General features: G+C 45.1%; 1 protein-coding gene across 3 annotated transcripts; it reads left to right on the top strand.

Moving 5' to 3' along the window:
- Positions 1 to 1,947: 1,947 nt before the first annotated feature.
- On the top strand, positions 1,948 to 24,954 carry LOC129830465 (protein TASOR-like). 3 transcript variants are annotated; one of them, XM_055893072.1, is made up of 20 exons: positions 1,948 to 2,379; positions 7,638 to 7,783; positions 8,076 to 8,168; positions 8,368 to 8,440; positions 8,979 to 9,070; positions 11,041 to 11,335; positions 11,843 to 11,948; positions 12,082 to 12,185; positions 12,671 to 12,780; positions 13,308 to 13,380; positions 13,500 to 13,574; positions 13,725 to 14,489; positions 14,880 to 15,190; positions 15,308 to 16,645; positions 17,352 to 17,474; positions 17,870 to 18,029; positions 19,963 to 20,071; positions 22,452 to 22,630; positions 22,794 to 22,928; positions 23,122 to 24,954. In XM_055893072.1, exons 1-20 carry the CDS (start codon positions 2,070 to 2,072, stop codon positions 24,513 to 24,515), a joined length of 5,991 nt encoding a protein of 1,996 aa, XP_055749047.1. In that variant the 5' UTR covers positions 1,948 to 2,069; the 3' UTR covers positions 24,516 to 24,954. The 3 variants fall into 3 exon arrangements, with proteins under 3 accessions (XP_055749047.1, XP_055749048.1, XP_055749046.1); XM_055893073.1 differs by having other exon boundaries at positions 14,877 to 15,190; positions 23,125 to 24,954; XM_055893071.1 differs by having other exon boundaries at positions 14,877 to 15,190.

The following is a 24,954-nucleotide window of genomic DNA, read 5'->3' as shown; positions in this document are numbered from 1 at the left end:
CTGCATGTGTGGTTCCCACAGTGAAGCATAGAGGAGGTGATGGTGTGGGGGTGCTTTGCTGGTGATACTGTAAGTGATTTATTTAGAATTCAAGGCACACTTAACCAGCATGGCTACCACAGCATTCTGCAAGGATACATCATCCCGTCTGGTTTGCGCTTAGTGGCACTATCATTTCTTTTTCAACAGGACAAATGACCCTACACACCTCCAGGCTTTGTAAGGGCTATTTAACCAAGAAGGGGAGTGATGGAGTGCTGCATCAGATGACCTGGCCTCCACAATCACCTGACCTCAACCCAATTGAGATGGTTTTGGATGAGTTGGACTGCAGAGTGAAGGAAAAGCAGCCAACAAGTGCTCAGCATATGTGGGAACTCCTTCAAGACTGTTGGAAAAGCATTCCAGGTGAAGCTGGTTGAGAGATTGCAAAGTGTGCAAAGCTGTCAAGGCAAAGGGTGACTGCTTTGAAGAAACTAAAATATATTTAGATTTGTTTAACAGTTTTTGTTACATGATTCCATGTGTTATTTAATCGTTTTGATGTCTTCACTAATATTCTACAATGTTGAAAATAGTAAAAATGAAGGAAAACCCTTGAATGGGTAGGTGTCCAAACTATTGAATGGTAAAAATATTTGACACCCCCCCCTGTAATACTACTAGCCACTTAGCAATTTTATGAAGTTGTCTTTAGCATTCCCAGGTACAGTAGTTTCCCAATCTTCCAACCACATACCTACCTACAAGCACTTTCAGGGTATGAATCAAATCAAATCAAATTTTATTTTTTATTTGTTTGTTTTTATTTATTTTTTAAATTTTATTCACATACACATGGTTAGGAGATGTTCATGCGAGTGTAGCGAAATGCTTGTGCTTCTAGTTCCGACAATGCAGTAATAACCAACGAGTAATCTAACCTAACAATTCCACAACTACTACCTTATACACACAAGTGCAAAGGGAGAAAGAATATGTACATAAAGCTATATGAATGAGTGATGGTACAGAACGGCATAGGCAAGATGCAGTAGATGGTATAGAGTACAGTATATACATATGAGATGAGTAATGTAGGGTATATAAACATAAAGTGGCATAGGTTAAAGTGGCTAGTGATACATGTATTACATAAAGATAGCAAGATGCAGTAGATGATATAGAGTACAGTATATACATATACATATGACATGAGTAATGTAGGGTATGTGAACATTATATTAAGTGGCAGTGTTTAAAGTGGCTAGTGATACATTTTTTCATAAATTTCCATAAATTCCCATTATTAAAGTTATTAAAGTGGCTGGAGTTGAGTCAGTATGTTGGCAGCGGCCAATAAATGTTAGTGGTGGCTGTTTAACAGTCTTTATGAATCAAGTTAAAAGTAGCTGGCATGCCTGCTGGCAAGGTTGGTAGACTTTAGAAAAGCAAGCAATAACTAATTCAGTACCTAATGTACTGAATAAGACTCACATTCCTTTCAATCTTTTATCCAGATTTTAGCAGAGAAGCAGATTTAGTTTTCAAAAATAAACACCAATCAGGAATACAGACAGCTCAAGAGGTATGCTTAGATATGCAGAAAAATAGACATTTTTGACTTAGAATTATGCATAATGATTATGGCTCTAGATTCCAGGAAAAACCTGTTTCAGGTGTTTGAAAAATGCACACTTCTCCAAATTACAGATGTGTGTGTGTGTGGGGCATTGTTGCCCACCTCCTGCCATCCTCATACTTTACACCCCCTCACATTTGTGGGGTGCATGACGCCCTGGTCATACTCATATGCAGAGTCCCGTTATGAGTCAGGTGACCTACGATTGTCCACAAAGGTAGACGTTCAGCCATCAGCTGTCTCAAAGAATGTTATTTGACTTAAGGGCCTGTAGGAGGCACGGCTTTTCATAGAACGTAAACAGAGTGACGACAGCGCTTTGCAGTGGTGGAGAAGAAGGCATACGTCATTCACAATGGCGGAGACAGGGTGAGGAGGAGAGTGTGTAAGTGAAGCGGCGCAGTAACCAAATACATTGCCCGCGAAAGACGCTCACGGTGCCTGAAAAATGGCCCTGAACTCCAAAGTGGAGAGAAAAACGGACATACAGTGTCTGAAGACCGGCGAGCTCGACGTGGAGAGCGGCGACAGCAAGAAAAATTCGTGGTCAGCCGCCATCTCGGCCACATCCAACCAAAATGGCGATCAGACTGGATGTGAAGACCGTATAATGCCAGAACAAGAAGCATCTGAGCGACGGAGGAGCGGGCATACGGACACAAGAAGCTCCAATAATTCACCGCTACCCGGCCAGAGACCGGCTGAACAGTTGCCAAGGAGAAATTTTCATATCCCGAGGAAGATTAAGGAACGGAAAGGTTGTGCCCTTTCTCTACTATTTCCAACAGAGGCTGCCTTGTGTCATAATTCAAGTGCAGCATGTTGCAAACCCGCGTTCCCTACCGGCTGAATTTAGATGGTTGACATGGTTAAATGTGATCCATCTGCAGGGGGTAGCTAGTTTATTGCGCGCAAACCTCGTTATTGCCTTTGTTAACGTAATATCGGTTCCCGTACTCGGTCAGCATTGCAGGTAAGTTTCGGTCCAGGCGCAAGGAGGGAAGCACGTGAAGAGACGCAGCCCATCTTGCCTGATTAATCAGACTGATAAAGGGAGGGACTATACAGATACTCCTGGTGCCCAAAATTGATGACGTATGTCGCGCAGCGAGAGTTGAGTGGGGACGAACGGATTCGGTTCAGTCAGGCTTAATGAGCCCTTGTGGCTGGAAACTTCAGCGAGAATTTGAGACTTATCTCCCGGAGGTGGGACTTCGAGTGTTCAGAATCATTCCGTTTTTGTCAGAGTATTTGAAATAAATAAAAGAAAACAGATTATAAAGGGAAAATCCAAACTATCTTTCTTTTTTTTTTTACGTTAGTCCGTTGTTGATACAGTCCCAAAATGTTTTGCATATCTGCAGTCAGGTTTTCAAGATATTTTCAAGAAGACTTTCAAGAAGCAAAGTGCCACTTTAGAAGTTTGGTGAAAATCACTAAAATAAATTTGCTTTAGCTATTATCTTGGCTACACCATCTAGCTCAGGGATGGGCAACTTTAAATGTTTTTTATTTATTTCACAAGTTAAGAACAAATTCTTATTTACAATGACGGCCTGCTGGGGAACAGTGGCTTAACTGCCTTGTTCAGGGGCAGAACAACATTTTTTATCTTGTCAGCTCGGGAATTTGATCCAGCAACCTTTCGGTTACTGGCCGAATGCTCTAACCACTAGGCTACCTGGGGATAGGGGCTACTCAATTCATCATGAGGGGTCATAGTGGCTCGTGGGTCTGTACCCATACATGCAATCAGAGCTGTTCCTAGCCTTTTGTTGGGCCCCCCCTTCACCCACCATGCGAGCAAAACATTTACAAAGATTTCTTTTTACATTTTAGAGTTTTTTTAGAGTTAATTTATTGCAATTCTACACATTTTGAGATGGGATGTGGAGAAAATGTACTTTTGAAGTAAGTTTGCTGCAATTCTACACTACAACTTTTTTTGACTAATTTTATGGGGTGGAGAGAATGGTTGTCAGTTTTAAAGCACATTTCTGGCAATTCTACAGATTTTGCAATATGGTGGGAGAGTGACTAACAAAATCAATGGGGGCCTGCGGTCAGAATTTGACCATTATTACTACAAGTTTAGATAGCTGGCTAGACTAATTTACCAATCTAAAGTGCCCGGCAAGCGGGTGCAAACTCCCCATTTGACGGTGACATTCAGATGGTTACTATAAATATCACAAGTTATTTCTCATGTAGGCTGCTATCCCACTATAAATATAATCAAGTGTGATGGAACAAATTGGCCACTAGCTACCACAAGTGATGCAGCAGGCACTGCATCTCAGTCCTAGAGGCATCACTACAGACCCTGGCTGTATCACAACCGGCCGTGATTGGGAGTCCCATAGGGCGGCACACAATTGGCACGGCATCGTCTGGGTTAGGGTTTGGCTGGGGTAGGCCGTCATTGTAAATAAGAATTTGTTCTTAACTGACTTGCCTAGTTAAATAAAGGTTAAATAAAAAACAAATGATACAGCTGCCCAGTGGGAAGCAACAGTGAGAATTGCACCTCGATACAACACTGTTGCATTGTCATTCACACCAGCTTTCTGTAACGTTAGCTAATTGGCATGTCACGGTGACGTCCTGATGGGGACCAATACTACAAGTTATTTCTCCCTCACCCATTGAAATAAACTTCACTTTCTTTGACAAGTTTTAACTAGCGCCATGCTGCTGTGGTTGCCAGTTAGCCAGCATAAACTATAGCTGGGAAGGGCTCATCAGGACGACTGACTGAACCGAATCCATTTGTCTCCACTTGACTCTCAGCTGTGCAACATACGTCATCAATTTTGGCACTAGGCGTGTGCGTATATCCTCTCCCGACTGATACAATGGAGAACGTGCATAAAGATGGCAGAATTCCGATATGTCATTGTTTTAGCACTATCTACTGAGTTTTTAAACGATGGCGTGCGATATGGTTCAATGTGCCAATAAATCCACACAATCTACTTTTTAGATTTTCAAATTGACTGCGTCTTGGAGCTAAAATTGTAAACACGTATACTCTGCTAATGACCATACAAAAAAAGAGTAACTGAGAACTTAGCAAAACAAGGAATTTGTGGTAAATGCATTGGGGCCGCCATCTTTGAGCACTTCCGCTATTGAATTGGTATACAGTCTGAAACGGGAGTGCAAAATCTTGGAAATGTTCCTTACAAGCCAGAATGTTTAATTAAATTAAACTGGTTCTCTGTGCGGTTGGTCCTTCAGCTGGACATGCAAAACCATGTAAACATTCTGTCTTATAAGGAACATTTCCATGATTTTGCACTCCTATGTTTCAGACTATATACCAATTTCATTCGGTATCACAGTCTGATTAATCAGCCAACTGCCCATCAAGCCTCCAAATTCCTTGGGTCTACACAGAGGCTGATGTGGAGAGTGAAATTAGTTTTGATGATGGTATTCAGCCGAGGAACCAATTTGAAGGCTTTTTGGTGGAAAATGACTATAGTGGTGAAGTCCACTCGGTTGCACAAACACCACACCCATCTAGACTGGTTACCATGGCCCTTCAGTGAAGCTTCAAAGATAGTCAGTCGTCGTCCCTTATCTTCACAGATTTGATACAGATTATGGAAGACAAGTCCAGACTCTAATTTTATTCCCGTGCTCACTCGAAATAGTGAACCCATTGCCAATCCAGAAGTGTAGCCAGACTGGTAGAAGCTGCCAAGGACTGTTTTGGTATTAGCTATCTAGGCTAGTTCATTCTTCAGAAGGGTTACTGTGCTGTTATTGGCTTTTACATAAACTTTTTTTGGCGTCAGCATGCTTCAGTTCGGCTGGCGCTTAGCCGAACCGAACAAATGTGCTCGCATACTCCTTTAAAAGACCTTCGCTTGAAAAAATGCAATAGTACTGTTTGTCCATTTTTGAGATGCCCTAGCCAAAATGGTCAGAATTAGTTTAAGATATCTCAAGAAATGTCATTCATTTTGAGCTGTTTGCCGAGGAGATCTTAGTCGCGCAATCTTATATCTGACAAAGATGTTTGGTTCAGTATTTCTCAATTAAAAAATGAGCATGAGAACGAGTCGACTCGTTGAACGACAAGACTTTATTGAAGAATCCCTACTGTTGACCAGTCACTGACAAAGGGGCGTAACCTTCGGCTTTCCTCCAGGAAAAAATGTAAAAAAGTTTACAAAAATAATAACAAAAATGTCATAATATATGCACAAACTGTTTCGCCTGGGGAGCATGCGGACGCCTTTAGACTACTCCTATGCAATGGACACAACCATGGGCAGTGGAAGCCTGTTTTGTCATGGGTCCACTGCTTGGATTGTCATCGGAAAGAATTCTAGCTATGCAATGGTGCCCGCTATATTCACAGGTTGTATGTGTTTGGTTTTGTAGTTGGGGAGATGCAGAATTATGATGGCACAGCCTGCAAAGTTCATGCAAGTTGCTCTCATGGGCGTATAGCTACATGAAGTCTTATTTGATGTTGGATCTAGAATCTAGCCTATTGCTTGATGGATATGTGCCATGCATTATGTAAATAGCCAATTGACCAATTTTCAGAATGCATATGCTAGTTTTAGATGTTCCAGTTTCTTAGTGTGATGCCAGCTCTGTTGGAAAATAGACTGGTGGATGAAACTTGTTTAAAAATATTTCATCATCATAATTGAGCACAAAGTACAATGAGAGAACTTGGCCATTTTTGCATAAATATTGAATATAGGGTGGTAGGGTCATTTGGTGATCTGATGAAGTAGCATTAGATGAATTTAGGGAATTGCTATTGGTAGTGGTCCACATTACAGTGCAGCCCCATCCTATCACTCTTAACAATGGCAACCATTTGGGAAAGTGAAGCTCTTGAGTGTACTAACCATCTTGTATAGTTGGGGTATGTCTGTTGATGTTTTGATATGTTGTCTATCATACTGACCTCATGTTCTGTGAACATCTGAGTTGTGGTCAATTCAATGTCCATTGGACATGGGACATTCCTCATAGCAATGACATTCCATTTTAGAATAGGACGGAATGAATTGACCCCAACTCTGGATCCCAAATGCCATTTCTTGCCATATGATTTGCCCAATGCGATTTTCCATACCTGGCAATTTATTAAACCTCTCATCAAATTGTATTTGTCACATGCTTCGTGAACAACAAGTGTAGACACTGAAATGCCTACATATGAGTCCTTTACCAACAAAGAATTAAAGATGAAATAGTGACACGAGGAATACTGTAAAAACACAACGAATAACAACAATCAAAAATAACATGGCTATATACTGGGAGTACCAGTACTGAGTCGATAAGCAGGAGTACGAGGTTATTGAGGTACATATAGGTAGGAATGAAGTAACAAGGCAACGGGATAGATGGACTGAGCTGTAGCAGTAGTGTATGTGGTGAGTGTGAAAGTGCATGTGGCGTCAGTAGGCATGTGTGCGCGTGTGCTGTCATTGTAAGGAAATGGAGTTCATCCTGATTATGCTGCAGCACCATCCTGATATGCTACAGTGCTTCCAAGCATTACTCGCACAACACCACCTCCACAACCCTTATGTGCCCAATCCAAGTTCGACCCTCTAGGCACTTGTGTAGATATGAAAGGATTCAAAAGGTATAAGCAATATGGAGAAGAAAAATACACCTTGTCACTCGGAGGGAAGGTGGTTTAAGCATAATGCTAATACCTGTCTAATCTCTTGAAATCTCCATAAAGTGCTTAGATGTAGGAGCAAGCTGTTTTTATAGAATTAGACAATGCTATTCCCAAATCAGAGTAAAGGGGATCCTGTAAAGAACTGTCATTACAAAACATGTTTTTCCAAGTCTGCCCCCTCTTTAACACACTTCCTAATCCCTTTTGACAGTTTAAACTGACCAGATACCCAGAAAGTAGCCTATTGAGTGCTTAAAAGTAACAATGCATACAAATGAACAATGTCATCCTGTTCTATGTTGTGCCTATCACATCCCAGATACTAATCCACTGTTTCTCTCCTCCTAGGCCTCTACCAGTTTCTGCCCGCTGACTCCCGGGAGTTTGAGGGCCTTGTGAAGATTCTGTCCTCCTCCTACCTGGATGTATCGTCCAGAGGGACATTCTCCTACAGCAAGGCCAGGCTCATTCACAATGAGCTGCTGGAAAAAGAGGTAGCATCAGCAAGCCCCCACCCCCGCCCACACCAGTTCGCCTCCGGCTGTTGTCAATGCCAAGAAGTTATTTGAAGTTTAGCAACAGCTCCACTTCCTAATGTTCAAACAAAACACATCACTGCTGATATTGTCCCCAGACTGGCACAAAATACTAATTCATAATTTTGCACGACCAATGACAAATATGTACTTCATACCTCATTCACCCACCCACAAAACCAGTGTCCCCTTTATATTGTTGTGCTCACATCTTTAAACATGATGCCATGTTTTCCTGTGTGTGTGCCAGTTCATTGAGAAGAGGAGGGAACTAAAGCAGGAGGGCCGTACAGACCCAGAGCTGGTGGAGTCCTACTGCTTCATGTTCCCAGACAAGTCTAAGGTGAGCCTGAGGGCCTGCCTGCGTGTGGTACAGCTCACTGATTTACTACTATGATCTGATGTTGCTGCTACAGTGAGGTCTGGATCTTTGGATTATGCATTAGGTCTACAATCTGAGTTTTGCTGCTTTACTCCTGGTTTTCCTTTGAAACCATTTTTCTTTCTTTTTTGACTTACAATTTGTGAATGACTTTTTCCAGCTCCCGTGGATTTGTGAGAAGGGTCTGTCTGTGGGACACTCCAGGATCACTGCACTCGGAAATCCAGCAATGGGTGAGTGTGGGTGTGGGTGTGTGTGTGCGCCTGTGTACTTATTACCAAATGTCATGCAGTATGATGTTTTTAGGGAGAGTTTGCAAATTTCAAATTTGTGCTGTTCATCTTCTAAGGATTGGATTCAGGAAGGATAGCTTTTCTTGCTAATGCACTTATCTAACTGTTAGATGTTTTTGGGCCTGGTGTATGTCAGTTTGAAGTTGATCTGCTTTTGAACAAGTTTAATGTTTAATGACGCTCTTTAATTGATGAAAAGCTGTATGCCTCAGCACAGTAAGGGCAGCTTTGTCCACTGATGGACAGCTTAGCATTTCTACCAGATACAGCTACATGAGAAGATACCCAATACATGACCTAGCAACAGCTGAGTATTGTGGAAATATTTATTACAATACATAAACTACGCTGCCTCAAACCTCAGTCATAAAATATTAGCCCACACATAGAATTAGATTTGCCAAAAGTTAAAGTTGTCTATGAATTGTTTTTGTCTCATTAGTTTGTGCTTGACATTACTTTTGTTTTGTCATTTCAGGTGTTTATCTGTCCAAATTCTCTGATTTGCTTCAAATGAACCCGTTTGAAGCAGGAACCTGTGGAGACATTGTTGTATTTAAAGTCATGAGGGTAAATAAATGTCCTATCTAACTCATTATGGACACAACTGAAACTATATGTATATTATGAATACCTAGAAAATAGTTGCATACATTGCTACAGCCTAGCGCTGAGTGCAACTAACATTAGGGATGCAAACTAGTCACCTTTCGGTGAAATTCGCCGTTTTGAATCCAAAATTGGTGACCTATGTGATTCGTGTAGATCCGATGGGAAAAGTTTTTTGAGGGGGCTTTGGATCACAACTGGCTGTAAGCAAACGAGTGATATGCGTTTGGAGCAATACTGGCTGTATCCAAGGCTCAGCCAATCGTTCACATAACAACAGAATGAGGACTGGCCACCACTCATAGCCTGGTTCCTCTCTAGGTTTTGGCCTTTCTAGGGAGTTTTTCCTAGCCACCGTGCTTCTACACCTGCATTGCTTGCTGTTTGGGGTTTTAGGCTGGGTCTCTGTACAGCACTTTGAGATATCAGCTGTTGTAAAAAGGGCTATATAAATACATTTGATTTGATTCACGCGACTGAAGAGAGAAGATACAACCAATTTGCTAGTTACTGCATCAGGGCGTGTTCTGGAAAGACAGTTTGCCACTTACAGCAGAGCGTCCCCTGAAGGATAACGAAGAGGTAGGTGAGACGCCTGACCACGGAGATGGGTGAGAAGGTGATGAAGCGTACTTCATGAGCTGTAACTGAAAAACAAGTGCTATTTGGAAAGTTTGAGGTGAGGGAGAAAGTGTGGTGGAATAAGTATTGCTAGCGTTAAGTATCTTTCTAGCTGGATCGAATTCTCCGTTAACTAGCCAGAGAAATGTTGAGCAACATTAGCCAACTTAACTGACCAAATTGAGTTTATGGTGTGAAAATTAGCTGGCTAATAAAGTCAGACAGCTAACTAACGTTAAAACATCAGATGCGCTAACGTTAGTAACCTAACCAATTCGCTATAGTATTAACTGGTATACGACTTCATGCCATTCCTTAAGTTATAACGCGTTAGTTGCTCACTGGACCCTGGCAATCTGTGAAATATTAACGCTAACGAACTAACTACTATCTGTGAACTGATGTTTTGTATGTGTACGTCTAATGTATGTGGTTCATTTTCGGAATGAGAGAATTAGGTGAAAATGACGAGTTGCTTGTTAAACAAGTTTATTCAGGGATGAAGTGGAGCTGGAGCTGGGCCTGGTTTAAGCTGGATGCCACCATAGAGGTTAAAGGAACACCGCACATGTTCCCTCTTTTTCAATAGAGTGGATACAATGGGTATTCCAGGAAAGAGATCAATTATGCCAACAAAGGGTTTCATGCTCTGCTGGCACATTATAGAACAGATGTCCACAGGCAGAAAGTGTACAATGTAATAATGTGTAGCCCAAAGATATTGATTTTGTGTTGAACTTGACAGTAACACTTGTGTGTGAGTGAGGGTGGGATTGTTAAAATGTTTTACTCGGTGAACGTTATTTTTTCACACATGTAGCCTTGTGCACTTGATCAATGTAGAGGCCACTATAATAGAGCAAAAATAGAATGCCTGTTTGTTTCATTCTATTTCTACTTTAAGATTTTTTTCCCCCCAAGTGCAATATTTAGATGTGTGTGTGGTCACAAGTGTTCTATTATAAAGGCTGTCATGGCTAATTGCAATATTAGTGTATTGATTTTTATCAAGACTTGAGTGTCATTTGCAGTAAAGTATAGGCAACAAATAACATTGGATTGCTTTCTTTACATTTTTTTGCAGTGAGTTAGGTTCACATTAACCACTTTATTTTACACACAGAGACTGATCATGTAGATCATATTCTTTGTTTAATTCGTTAAAACCTACATTTCCCCCTAGCAGGGATTTGTTGCATGTTTCAATGCAAAATTAAAGTGTCACCTTTTTGGGCCCTCACCAGTTTGCATCACTGTATACCACAGCAGTTGAAATGATCTGTAACCCAGTAAGTGTGTTTGTCCCTCAGGGCCGGCTGAAGAGCATCTTTGAGAACATGCCTAAGAGTGTCCTGGAACCCACGCCCAAGTTTGACTGTCATGTCTCTAAGAATGCCACACGGGTCACTTCCTTGCTGTCATACAGGGCCTTTGAGCTCACGCAGCAGTATTTCTATGAGTTTGCTTTTGATGAGATCAAGTCTCGGCCCAGGCATGTGTGTCCATACGCTGTGGTGTCCTTCCAGTACAAAGGAAAGGAGTCTGCTGCTACACCTATGGCTGCACACAGGTTCAACAGCACTGTCTGTGAAGGAGGAAGCAGAAGTATGCTCCCATTTCTTCTTTTTCACATTATCTCTCTGCTTTAATGTGTTTGTACTGAAAGATTTAGTCATTGTAGAGGTGAAAGTATTGTACCACTACCACATATCTACAGTACTAAATCCATGTGTATGTATAGTGCGTATGTTATTGTGTGTGTGTGTATGCATGTGGGGCGGCAGGTAGCCTAGTGGTTAGAGCGTTGGACTAGTAACCGAAAGGTTGCAAGATCGAATCCCCGAGCTGACAAGGTTCAAATCTGTCGTTCTGCCCCTGAACGAGGCAGTTAATCCACCGTTCCTAGGCCATCATTGAACATAAGAATTTGTTCTTGGCTGACTTGCCTAGTTAAATAAAATAAATAAAAATTGTGCCAATGTTTGTAGCATGTAGTTGATACCTAGCTTGTATGTTGGCTGACTATGTCCACCTGTGACTCGGGCCATTGTTTCTATTGCAAATGTAAAGTGATATAAATGCACTTTAAATAAAGTTTAATTTGCATGTTAGGGTGGAGTAGCTACACTGTGTGGAGTGGGCCGCTGGTGAACAAGGGACAGGAGTTGTGCCAGGTGTGTCTGCGCTCCTCTACACGCCATTTCCTCCCTTTCAAACTGTGAGTACCCCTTTATTATCTATACACATATTTATTTCTATAACTAAAACATGGCTGTCAGTTGTAATTTATAGTTAATAAATATGAAGTCATATAATAAGTAGATTAACAGGTGTGTGTGTTCTATTTGCAGAGCGGAGAAGTTGGAGATGAGTATGGGGATGCAGCTGGACCAGGTGAAGAGGAAAATTCCCTCTGTTCTGTTTTCCTGGGACACCTACAGCGGAACACGAGAAGGTCAGAAACACTCCGCACCTCTATAGCCTTACTCCTAGTCTGGCTCATCTATTCTCTGACGAAGACAGCAGTACATAGGCATAGAACAGGGGTGTCAAACTAGTTTTGCCCCTGGGGCCTCATTTGGTCTTCAACGAGGTCCAGAGAGGCCACACTGAAAATATATATTTCTTTGCCATCAACATTTTTTTGAATTGTCCTCAGTCCATCGTTCTTGGAATTTTTGATGCTCCCTGACCGTCTAGCTTTCATTTCGGTGATTATTAGCGAACAGTCAAGAAACGGTGGACCATTATCATATCTGCACAGTTTCGATTTGGTTTGAGTCATTGTTTGACACCCCTGCTATAGAATCGCAACAACAACACTGAATCTGACTAACAACAATGTAGGAACTGTCACCCGGAATCTTGAAATCACTGTGTAGGTGGTTTTTTTTTTAAAGTTTTTTTTTACCAAAGTGTTTGTGTGTGTGTGTTTTTCAGTGCTAAAGTGTGGGATGTACTGCAGCCTGTTTGAGGTGGTGGATGGGAAGGGAAAAGCGAGCACCAGCACTTTATCAGGACTAATACACAAACTGGAGAGAGAGAGGATGGTGAGTCACTCCCTGACTGTCCCTCTGGAGGATGTTTAATCAAGATAGATAATACAGAATTGTATATTTACAATTCACTGAAATGTACCTACCATCAGCAAAAATCCTTAACAGGACATAAAAATAACAATTGACAATGTACAAACACATATAAGGGTTGGGGACTGTGCAAGGGACTACACGTGATTAAAAAAACATCACGTCACAGTCTAATGGTTACACATCAAGACTAGAAAAGGAGTGGGGAGGGGGATGCGGGGGTGGATCATAGTGTCATACAGTACATCCTCCCAGTCTTCCATTTGGTCCCCCATGACGTTTGAAATGTGGAGCAGCTAAATTGTTCAATTCCCTAGAAGGGGCGCTGTCATTTGTTCCCCATATGTGTTTAATCGGTAGAGCTAATGAGAATCAGGTAATTCCAATGTCGTAATGTTAAGTCAAGAATAGTGTTGCACAGCTGCAGTGTATGTATGTGTTTGTTTAGATGTAGTGAATGTTAACGTCTCCTTTCCTCCCCCGTGTAGGTGCTAGTGAAGCCTTTATTTGATAAAGGCTTTCTCTTCCTCTTGTCATCTACTCAGATGTTCAATTCCAAGGGTATGTCTTGTCTATCTCTTATCACGTCTCTTTCGTTCTCACCTCTCATTTCTCAACTGATCTGACGATGTTGTTGTTTGTGTGGATTATTACTGAGGAAGTTGTTTTGTGTATTCTAGAACGACAGGGGCGGTTTGAAAAGAGCCTGCAGGCACTGTTTATCTTTCAGGAGTCCAGGGGAGTCATTAAGAACAGTAAGTATTCTAAAAGATCCTTCTTCAAACCACAGTTGCAGCTTATTTTTCCTTGAAATGTGATTTCTAGTAAGAGCCTTTTATGTGCAGCTTATGCATTTTTAACCACTACCTCCATTGACCATGTCCCTGCTGTCAATCTTCCCCCAGAGCAGGAGCCCCTGTCATCTGAGCCTCAGCCCCCCCTCTTGGTCTCCATGGAACCATTCATCCCAGCCCTGCACTATGCCCTGCTCAAGATGCGCTCCACCCCCGACATCAAGCACCTCAGCTCCGGGGTGGAGCGCCAGGCCCTAGACTACCTGACCAGGAGGGACAGTGTCAGGGCCTTCCTTGTCCCAGAGTACCAACAGAACCTGGACGAGAGGGGCAGCATGCACCCCGCGCCCCGACCCAAATCCAACATGGAGGGTCTGCTACGCTCCTACCTGCATGGCCCCTCCTCGGCTTACGTCCTCCCCATGGTCAAGGCCAGGGACATGATGGACAGGATCAACCAGCCCCCGTCTGCCCCGGCACCCACCACCACGGACTACAGCCCTGTGTCAGACTGGGGGGGCTCAGGAGGGTCGGACAGACCAGAGAGGCAGCCTCCAGAGAGCAGTAGGAGGAGAGGGGGGCCTTCCCAGGCCCATTCTAACGGGGCTGCAGCAGGGACAGGCGCTCCTCCCCAGAGGTCCAGGCTAGCCCAGAGTGAGTATGATAAGGAAAAGATGAAACAGCTTCTGAAGCTGATCCAGCTGCATAAGAAGGCCCTTGTGAAGGAGCCAGGGGAGAAGGAGAGGGCCGAGGGGGGTGATGATGGGTCCTGGGAGGGCCCCCACGGCCTGAAGAGAAAACTAGAGGAGGACGAATCAGGAGCCATGTATAAATATCTACGGCGAGCCCACTTCAGCAACGGAGAGCCCAGTAGAGGTGAGCCTGTGACGTGTGTTTGTGTGAGAGAGCGGGATGGTGTGGGAGGGAGCAAAATATTGTATGAGAGAATGAATGAGTGAGTTGGTATGGGAGAGAGTGATAGGTGGGTGTCTGTGTGTGCAAGACTGAAGAATAAGGGAAATAACAAGTGTGGGAGGGAGACAAAAGTTTGGTAGGGCAAGTTATAAATGTTTTAACATTTAACATTTATACGCCAACCAAAGAAAATATTGATTTCAGGGTCTGATTTAACATTTAAATCTAGGCCTGTATAGTCAATAATATCCTTTCTAACCTTTCCGTGTGTGTACTGTAGAAGCCTACCTTATAAACCTGGTAAGTGAGGCTACATCCATCCTAACCAAACTGTCTCCGTCCTCCCAGTAGCCCAGGGGGAGGAGGAGGAGGAGGGGGAGGGTGGGAACTACAACCTGGCAGCAGTAATGGAGAGTATGGGGATCTACAACACTGACCTGAGGGACAGGGGCAACTCCTCTCAGGCTTCCTCGGCCAACGAGACCCAGCGCCTGCTCAAGATCCTGCTTTCCACCCTCAACAAGGCCATGGCCCAGGGTGCTGCCGCCACCGACCTGCCCGACCACGGGGAGTCCACCACGGGCACGGCCAGCATGGAGAAGCCCCTGGCTGGAGCGCCGTACGCAGGGCGAGTGGAGCAGGCCCGACAGGACTACCTGGAGGTGAGATGTTTGTGAGAAAAAAATGAAGTACTGCGGACTCAGACATTTTCAATGTACTGAATCCTCTGGTGTTGTGATGGAGTATTGTGACTAACCATGGTGGGGGTGTTTGTTTAGGAGCAGACGGTGTGCAGTCTGGCCAGCCTCTTCAGCCCCGGCTCTCCAGGAGAACAACACCACACCTCAGAAAACCCACCACTCACCTTGGAGCTGGCCTCTCACACAGACACACCTTTCCCCTTCTTTGATGCTCAGACTGACGGCCACCTGGAGCAGAGGAGAGGTCTGGAGGGGGGTGAGAGAGGTCAGAGTGGTGGCTCCCTTGAGCGGGAGACTGTTACGAGGGAAGCCTCTATAGAGAGGGTAGCCAGGGTTGCTTCCTTGGAGAGGGCTCTGAGGGGAGCCTCTCTGGAGAGGGACAAGGTTCTTAGAGGAGCCTCCGTGGAAAGTGAGAGGGTAGCCAGGGGCACCTCCCTAGAGAGGAACAGCAGGGTGGAGAGGCCAGCCAGGCCATCCTGCACTCTGGACACCATCATTAGCCAGGGGCTCCACTGCCTCTCCAACTCCATCCAGGGCCTCATGGAGACCCAGAGGATCTACTACAACTCCCAGCTGTCCCCACGGCTGCCCCAGCGCCTCGCCTGGCAGCCCAACAGCTCTTTCTCAGACTTTGTGGCACCCTATGTTGTGTCTGTTCCTGTCCAGGGCCACGTCAACACCCTGTGTGAGAGGATGGGCCGACTGGTGCCCCAACCCCGCCACACTGACTCTGCTAAAGCACATGGGGTTCGTTCTACCCTCTGTGCTCCACCCACAACTGTGCCACCCCCTCCACATGCTCTCACCCCCGCCCCTCCCATGCCCTCTCTCCCTCCACCTCCTCATCACATCCACCTCACCCCTAACCCTCCTATTCTCACTCTCCCTTCCCCACCCCATTCCGTCACTTCCATCCCTCCCCTTCCCCCCATCCCTCACCTTCCACCCCCAACTGCCCTCGTCCACCTCCCTGACCCTGTACCCATCAGGTCTCCCACCCTTAAGCATGTCCCCAAAACAAAAGTACAGCCCCCTCAGGATAAGAGCGCCTCTTCCTCCCAGAGCCGGCACAAACTTGGCACGGTCAAACAGCCACACAAGAACCCCTCCGCAGCACAAAAGCCCTCCGCGAAGAGGAAGTTTGAGCCATCTGCCTCAGATTGTGAGATCTACTCCCCTTCCCAGGCCACCATGGGCTCCCCAGAATGCACCCCCACCCGGCCTAAACAAGCCCCTCTCACAGCCCCCTCTCCCCTGACCCCGGCCTCAGCCGCTGGACTACTGATAGGCCAGCTGAAGCCTGAGGTGTTCAGCAGCCTGGTGGAGATCTTCAAGGATGTGCAGAAGAACACGGTCAAGTTTTACATCCACTCTGGCGATAAGGAGGAGGAGAGTGACATCTGTGTGGAGATCAAGGTACTGTAGGCCTCACTTATGATTAGCACCGATGTTGTCAATGTTTGCCCACAGATGAACTCCTTCTCACCAATGATTGAGCTAACGCTTCACCAATACCTTTATCCAAAGTTTCTCTGTCACAGGCTCTGCATTGTCCACTGTAAATATCGCAGATTAGCATTTTTCATCATGAATGTTGTTCTGTAGGCAGCTCTGCAGAGTGGCTACTTGCTGGCACAGCTAGTCATAAAATCTACTTTTAAACCTAACCTTAACCACACCGCTAACCCTAATGCCTAACCCTAACCTTAAATTAAGACCAAAAAGTGCATTTTTACAATATAGCCAATTTTGACTTTGCAGATGACCCATCTAGCGGAAATCGCTCAGTTCTGGCTTCAGGACAAGACTCGTCCCGATAAATGTCAACCTGCGTCATTATCTGCATTGTGAATGGTCACTCAGTGGCTTACTTTAGAGAGTTCCCTCATGTTGTTGATCTACAAACATCATTAAAATAACTTTCTCCTCTGGAAGACGAGCAGAGTCACACTGCATTGTATTCTCCTTGTTTTACTGCAGAACACTACTGCCATAAAAAAATTTTTTACTATACTGCACGACTCCTCATTCCCTTATCTTCACCATGTCAATTTGGTTTTGTGATATGTGTCGATGTCTTTGATCCTGTTCTAAATCCCTTCTTTCTGTCTCCCTGTGACAGGAGTATTTGATGAGCCTGGGTAACACGGAGTGTAACCCCCAGACATTCCTGGAGAAAAATAGAAATCTGGACAAACTGCTCATCATCATTCAGAACGAGGACATCTCTGCCCACGTTAACAAGGTAACATCATCATTATCGGCTGACTGACTGCCTGACCCGCTGACTGATTGACTGGCTGGCTGCTAGGATGAGTCATGGCCACGGCACCAGACAAAATGTCTGTCCAGAGAGGATTCTCATTAGCCCCCCAGAAAAGATCTGAAATAATGAAATTCTAATTGGACCTGTGGAATAGATTTTTTAAAATCCAACAAAAAACATGGACGCAGCACAGAGATAAACATAGTGTCATTAATTGAATATGTAGACACAGCTGGAAGACATGCTCCTCGCCATGGTCATTACCTCTGTTTCACACAAATGTACATTTAAATTTTAAGTGTTGAGGATGAATTTAAAGCTGTATGTATGTGAGTCTTATTTAATGATTTATTCTGAACCATTCCCCCTGTCAGATCCCAGCCCTGGTGTCGTTGAAGAAGCTGTCCATGGTGAGCTTTGCTGGAGTGGACAGTCTAGACGATGTGAAGAACCACACCTACAACGAGCTTTTTGTCTCTGGAGGATTCATCGTATCTGACGAGTTTGTCCTCAACCCAGACTTCATAACGCACGGTGAGCCGCCTAAATTGGTCTCCTCAGATCTCCTCAACAGTCATTGTGATGTGTGGGATCCACATGTGAATATCTTGAGTTTCGGTCATTTCCATGAAGTTGGATAAATGCCATCGCTACAGAGGATTTTGAAATAACATGCAGCTATACTATATAAACTCAGCAAAAAAATAAACGTCCCTTTTTCAGGATCCTGTCTTTCAAAGATAATTTGTAAAAATCCAAATTACTTCACAGATCTTCATTGTAAAGGGTTTAAACACTGTTTCCCATGCTTGTTCAATAAACCATAAACAATTAATGAACATGCACCTGTGGAACGGTTGTTAAGACACTAACAGCTTACAGACGGTAGGCAATTAAGGTCACAGTTATGAAAACTTAGGACACTAAAGAGGCCTTTCTACTGACTCTGAAAAACACCAAAAGAAAGATGCCCAGGGTCCCTGCTCATCTGTGTGAACGTGCCTTAGGCATGCTGCAAGGAGGTATGAGGACTGCAGATGTGGCCAGGGCAATAAGTTGCAATGTCAGTACTGTGAGACAGGACGGACAGCTGATCGTCCTCGCAGTTGCAGACCACGTGTAACAACACCTGCACAGGATCGGTACATCCGAACATCACACCTGCGGGACAGCTACAGGATGGCAACAACAACTGCCCGAGTTACACCAGGAACGCACAATCCCTCCATCAGTGCTCAGACTGTCCACAATAGGCTGAGAGAGGCTGGACTGAGGGCTTGTAGGCCTGTTGTAAGGCAGGTCCTCACCAGACATCACCGGCAACAACATCGCATATATACAGAGTACGACCCTGCCTCACGCAGGAAGCGGCGCAGGTCCTAATCCAGGCCCTTGTCATCTCCCGTCTGGATTACTGCAACTCGCTGTTGGCTGGGCTCCCTGCCTGTGCCATTAAACCCCTACAACTCATCCAGAACGCCGCAGCCCGTCTGGTGTTCAACTTTCCCAAGTTCTCTCACGTCACCCCGCTCCTCCGCTCTCTCCACTGGCTTCCAGTTGAAGCTCGCATCCGCTACAAGACCATGGTGCTTGCCTACGGAGCTGTGAGGGGAACGGCACCTCCGTACCTTCAGGCTCTGATCAGGCCCTACACCCAAACAAGGGCACTGCGTTCATCCACCTCTGGCCTGCTCGCCTCCCTACCTCTGAGGAAGTACAGTTCCCGCTCAGCCCGGTCAAAACTGTTTGCTGCTCTGGCACCCCAATGGTGGAACAAACTCCCTCACGACGCCAGGTCAGCGGAGTCAATCACCACCTTCCGGAGACACCTGAAACCCCACCTCTTTAAGGAATACCTAGGATAGGATAAAGTAATCCTTCTAACCCCCCCCCCCCCCCCCTTAAAAGAGTTAGATGCACTATTGTAAAGTGGTTGTTCCACTGGATATCATAAGGTGAATGCACCAATTTGTAAGTCGCTCTGGATAAGAGCGTCTGCTAAATGACTTAAATGTAAATATTGGCAGAAATCCACCGTCGCTGGACCAGACAGGACTGGCAAAAAGTGCTCTTCACTGACGAGTCGCGGTTTTGTCTCAGTTGACAGTGAGAGGACGTTTCTTTCTTTTTTTTTGCTGAGTTTACTCATTAAAACAGTATTTGGTCAGTTTTTTTCCCCCATTAGAATTCCATTGTTGCTTTATGTACCATGCAGCTGTCATTACATTCTGGTTAGTAAATTGTTCATATATTGACTACATAGCAGAAGGGCATAAGCCATGTGTTTTTTTTGGAGGGGAAAAGACTGAACTCTCATGACAGGTCATTTATGTGGGGGGGGGGGGGGGGGTCAGTACAAGTATAAAATGTTGTGTGTTAATGTGTTCCCCGTGCAGATCTGTAATGTGCTATTGTGTTTCCTGTGCAGATCAGTAATACGTTGTGTATTATTGTGTTTCCTGTGCAGACCGGTTGCAGGCATTCCTGGGGTTCCTAGAGGAACAGAGCTCTCCAGAGAACCCCTGGCAGTGGAAGATCCACTGTAAGTCCCAGAAGAAACTCAGAGAGCTGGGCAGGTCAGTAATTACCTCCACTATTACCATTCAGCATGGCCGTCTACATAGGTCTATGTCAAGCCATTCAGTAACATCGTCCAGCCCATACAAAGACTGATAAGAAAGTCTACCAACCAATAAGGAACGTCTCTGGGATGTTCAAAGTAGTAATAGTGGTGACGTTTATAAGGCTGAGAAATAATAAAAATAAAAAACATTATAAAACATAGGACATGATATCATGCTCTCATCAATAACTTTTTCCCCCAAAAAATCTTATGTATTTAGATTTTTTTAGTATTTATTTTATTTAGTTAATCTTTTTTTAACTAGACAAGTCAGTTAAGAACAAATTCTTATTTACAATGACGGCCTACCAAAAGGCCTCCTACGGGGACGGGTGCTGGGATTAAAAAATAAAAATCGACATTTTTTTTTATATAGGACAAAACACCACGACAAGAGATAAGATAACAGCAAGGCAGCAACACCTGACAACAACATGTTTGCAACACAACATGGCAGCAGCACAAAACATGGTACAAACATTATTGGGCACAGACAACAGCACAAAGGGCAAGAAGGTAGAGACAACAATACATCACGCAATGCAGCCACAACTGTCAGTAAGATTGTCCAAGAATGAGTGTTTGAATGAAGAGCTTGAAATAAAACTGTCCAGTTTGAGTGTGTGTTGCAGCTTGTTCCAGTCGCTAGCCGCAACAAACTAAAAATTACAAGCGACCCAGGGATGTGTGTGCTTTGGGGACCTTTAACAGTGGCACAGCGGTCTAAGCCACTGCAACTCAGTGCTTGAGGCGTCTCTACAGACACCCTGGTTCAATTCCAGGCTGTATCCCACCCGGCCGTGATTGGGAGTCCCATAGGGTGGCGCACAATTGGCCCAGCGTCGTCCGGGTTTGGCCGGTGTAGGTCGTCATTGTAAATAAGAACTTGTTCTTAATAACTGACTTGTCTAGTTAAATAAATAAAATGAATACTAAATACATAAGACAATTTTTTTTTGAAGTTATTGATGAGAGCATGATATCATGTCCATTGTTTTATCTTTATTTTTCTTGTTTTCTCGTTTCTCGAAATTGTTGCAACCCATATTACTAGCCTGTTCAATCTCTCTTTTGTATCGTCTGAGATCCCTAAAGATTGGACAGCTGTCGCGGTCATCCCCCTCTTCAAAGGGGGAGACACTCTAGACCCAAGACCAATATCTATCCTGCCTAAAATCTTCGAAAGTCAAGTTAACAAACAGATCACCGACCATTTCGAATCCCATTGTACCTTCTCCACTATGCAATCTGGTTTCCGAGCTGATCATGGGTGCACCTCAGCCACGCTCTAGGTCCTAAACGATATCATAACCGCCATCAATTAAAGATCGTACTGTGCAGCAGTCTTCATCGACCTGGCCAAGACTTTTGACTCTGTCAATCACCGCACTCTTATCGGTAGACTCAATAGCCTTGGCTTCTCAAATGACTGCCTCGCCTGGTTCACCAACTACTTCTCAGATAGATTTCAATGTGCCTGTTGTCCGGACCTTTGGCAGTCTCTTAGGGGGTGCCAAAGGGTTCAATTCTCGGGCCGACTCGGGCTGGAGTCTTATATCTCCCTCTCTAACTTTAAGCATCAGCTGTCAGAGCAGCTTAACGATCACTGTACCTCTGCATAGCCAATCAGTAAATAGAACACCCAACTACCTCACCCCCATATTATTACTTACCCTCTTGCTCTTTTGCACCCCAATATCTCTACTTGCACATCATCATCTGCACATCATCACTCCAGTGTTAATGCTAAATTGTAATTATTTTGCCTCTATGGCCTATTTATTGCCTACCTCTCTACTCTTCTACATTTGCACACACTGTACATAGATTTTTTTCTATTGTGTTATTGATTGTACGTTTGTTTGTGTAACTCTGTTTGATTTTTGTCGCACTGCTTTGTTTTATCTTGGCCAGGTCGCAGTTGAACATGAGAACTTGTTCTCAACTGGCCTATCTGGTTAAATAAAGGTGAAATTTAAAACATGAGGGCTGCAGTAGATATCTCAGATGAGGGGAGTGAGGCCTAAGAGGGTTTTATAAATAAGCATCAACCAGTGGGTCTTGCAATAGGGAAATACAGAGATGACCAGTTTACAGAGGAATATAGAGTGCGGGGATGTGTCCTATAAGGAGCATTGGTGGCAAATCTGATGGCCGAATGGTAAACAACATCTAGCCGGTCAAGAGCACCCTTACCTGCCCATCTATAAATTACGTCTCCATAATCTAGCATGTGTAGGATGGTCATCTGAATCAGGGTTAGTTTGGCAGCTGGGGTGAAAGAGGAGCGATTACGACAGACAGACATCCCCACCCCCTCTCTCCTCTCATAGGTTGAACAGTGATGCCATGGCTCTTCTGAACCTGCTGACAGCCTATCAGAAGAAGCACCTGGTGGAGTTCCTGCCTTACCACGAGTGTGACGCCCAATCACGTCAGGCCCCTGATCTAGACTGCCTGGTCAAGCTCCAGGCTAACCACACCCACCACCGCCACATCATCTTCCTCACAGGTATCACCACCATCATCATTTTCACAACATTATAATTTATCATCCTCTTCCTCACTCACTGCTTTGAGAATATCTCTCTAAGGCATTTTTCAGTTTTTTGTTTGTAAATCAGAATATTTACTTTTCCAGTTGATCACCCCTCTTTTGTTGTTTGCCCCTAAAGAGAGGCGGTTTGAGATGTTCCTGCAGTACTCCAGGAACGGCATAGTGATCGCGAACATCGATGACATTATGACAAGTTTTCACAGCCTAATTGGCTGCAGCAATCTGAACGAGCTGCCCACGCCTCCCTCTACTGGTGGGTATCATGAACAATGACTTCACAATTCAAATGCATAATTCTTTGTGATGGCAAGATATTTGTGAACAACATTTTCAAAAACGTGTGGCCAAATGTGAAATATTTTACTTGAATGTATCTATAACCTTTTCTTTCTCTTCCCCTCGTCTCCTCTCCTCTCACTTTTTCTCCCCCTCTACTCCTCTCTCAGTAGTGCATGACGAGTGTGTAGAAGGGGAAGATATGTCGCTGGACTCTGATGACGACACCCAAAACCAGGTTATCGCCAAGCCCCCTGCCCAGAGAGAGGGGGGAACAGGAGGGGGCATGGGGGACGCAACCCAGCAGCCCCCCTTACCTGGGTCAGACGATTTCCGCCCCCCTCTTCCCGACCAGTTCAACACTCCCGGCCGACACACACCCTCCTCCCTCTCTTACTCCAGCGGCACTGCCAACCTTTCCGACTTCGCTGCTCTCAAATCAGCCATCTCCCAGTTCAAAGCCTCTAACCAGGTTGGGAGGGCAGGCTTGGCGGACGTAGGCAGCACTTCGCCAGGAGAGTTTGCTGTCAACCCCCACCAGAGCTTCCTGTGTCCCGCCACCCAGTGGGCATCCTACTCTGGCTCCTCCGGCTACACGGCCTCCCCGGCCTACCCCGCCTCACCCTGCAGCAGCAACCAAGAACAGGACTACAGACACCCAGCCACAGCACCTACTACAGCACCAGGCTCCACTCTCACCACAGGGCCTGTGACCAGCCAGGCCCCCCTCACCCTATCAGACATCCCCCAGCCTCCCCTTCCACAACATCTCATGTTGGGTGGGGCTCTGTCTCAGTCATTTAGGATGCCTGGCTCTGATACTGGAGCAGCAGGGGTTGGTGTTGGAGCATCCTTCTCTATAGCCAGCAGTTCTAGCATTCTGTCAAGCACAGCCATAGAGGTCTCTTCCTTTTCTCCATCCACTGCACTTACATACTCAGACCATGCTGTTGCCTCCTTAGGCCCGGGCTATTCTCAGCGCGAAATGGCCCAGCTCGGCTACCCGGAAGGGGTCAGCTCCAGCACGAATGGGACCCCCACCCAGCAGGGGGACAGGACACTCAGTGGGCCCGGGGAGAGCCTATGGAGGTTAGGAGGTGGAACCCCTAACAGCCAGGGAGGGGCCACGCCTGGCTCTGTTTCCCACAGCGGTCTCACCCAAAGCGGGGAGAGGGAGAGGACAGGCACTCCTGGTGGCAGTACCCCTGGAAGTCAGGGGGGCCGGACTCCAGTGAACAGTGTAGAAAGCCTTGAGGCGGGCATGGCTATTGCCTCTGTAGCCACCAGGGGGGGCTCAATAGCTAGGCCAATGCTGCCAATCCTTGGAGGTAGTCGAGGCGGCGTGGCCAGTGTACATCCACTCAGCGATGGTGGCTTCAGCTGTATAGGTGCCATGCCTGGACAGATGGATGGGGGTATGGAACGCGGGAGCATGGTTCCTAGGGGAATGGGTCCCGGGTTGTTAGGGAAGTGCCGAGGTAGAGGAGCCCCACCTGGAGGCCCCAGGCCAGGTGGACAAGATTACTACTCAGATTACACATACTCACACATCTACTCCCCCTGAACAGACGATCATAATTAAAGAGAGTGGGTAATGGGCACGTCACACTGGTAGAGCTGAATGTACATATTTACTTGTCATAAACACATTGAATTGATACTGGACAGAAGGATCCTGTTTTTTTTACAAATAAACTTGATACAGGCAGTGCCGAGTGTCGTTACTGTCGTGTGTAGACGTACGGTCTTTACATGTGAGCCTTTTCAGACCCCTGTTCCAACCACTATATTTATAATTGCCAAGAAATGTAATGGCCTTTCACACTTTTCGGTTTTGTTTTATTTTTTGGTTTTAGAACGGTTTCTGAACAAGGGGACAGGCTATTTCTTTTTAAAGAAAAAAACACAAGTGAAAGGCACTCACTTTTCACTGTTGGTTTTCTTTTTTACATCCTTGGTTGTTCAAAGAAGAATATCTATTAAAATAAACATGTTTCAAATCA

The sequence above is a fragment of the Salvelinus fontinalis genome, chromosome 31 (genome assembly GCF_029448725.1).
Source record: "Salvelinus fontinalis isolate EN_2023a chromosome 31, ASM2944872v1, whole genome shotgun sequence".
NCBI lineage: Eukaryota > Metazoa > Chordata > Actinopteri > Salmoniformes > Salmonidae > Salvelinus > Salvelinus fontinalis.
This window is presented reverse-complemented; position numbering and strand designations above follow the sequence as displayed.